At 31.1% G+C, this 776-nt stretch overlaps 1 protein-coding gene across 1 annotated transcript; it reads right to left on the bottom strand.

Moving 5' to 3' along the window:
• Nucleotides 1-144: 144 nt before the first annotated feature.
• LOC106749050 lies at nucleotides 145-765 on the bottom strand (the record flags this gene model as incomplete). Its single annotated transcript, XM_014628100.1, has 2 exons — nucleotides 145-293; nucleotides 375-765. Coding segments are annotated over 2 exons (540 nt in total), but the record flags the coding sequence as incomplete, so codon positions are not given.
• Nucleotides 766-776: the final 11 nt, after the last annotated feature.

The raw sequence follows: 776 nt of genomic DNA, 5'->3' as shown, positions 1-776 counted from the left end.
AAAAAAAAACACTACATCTATGTTACATCCATTATGTACTCTGACAAACTTTCCTTGGTATTTTTTTTAAATCATAAAAAGTGATACTCTATATGTTAAATTATGCAAAACATTTTCATTGTGACTAAGAATAATATATCTTTATCATATTCTTCTTCGTTTTGGTGGTGGTGTGTCACGAGGACTGGAAGAAGCTCCAGACGAACATTCTTTGCCTAGTCTTGGTCTTTTGGGGATTCTCTTTAAAAGTTCACGGCCAGACTCGGAATCCTTACGTTCCTTTTTTATATTCACTGAAAAGAAATAGATATGATTCATAATTTATCGATTAGGATGAACTATAAAATAAGTGAGATAAAAGTATGTCAATATACCACATTCTTCCATATCATCTTTGCCTTTTGAACGACCTTTTGAAGATTTGTGTTCTTTCCTTGTATCTTTTACATCTTTAAATTTATCTTTCTTTATTTCTATATCCTTTGTATATTTCTTTACGTCTTCCTTCTTCTTGTCTATATCCCAGCAAGCTTTAGTGTCACGAAGCACGCTGTCCTTTTTAAAACTTTCTTCGATATCCTTTTCTTTCTTTATTTCTTTATATTCGTCTCTCTGATCTTTTAGTTTTATGTCTAGTTCTTCCTTCTTCCGAGGTTTCGCAACAAATTCTATCTCTGGCAGAGAAAAATCAATCTCTTGACTAGGAAATGGTAAATCTTCCATGTCGTCCTGAAAAAGTAATTTATATATTTGGTATATGTATATATATATATATA

Source organism: Dinoponera quadriceps, unplaced genomic scaffold (assembly GCF_001313825.1).
Source record: "Dinoponera quadriceps isolate SergipeBrazil2010 unplaced genomic scaffold, ASM131382v1 scaffold3329, whole genome shotgun sequence".
Taxonomy (NCBI): domain Eukaryota; kingdom Metazoa; phylum Arthropoda; class Insecta; order Hymenoptera; family Formicidae; genus Dinoponera; species Dinoponera quadriceps.
The sequence above is the reverse complement of the archived record's forward strand: the minus strand, read 5'-3'. Positions and strand labels throughout refer to the sequence as shown.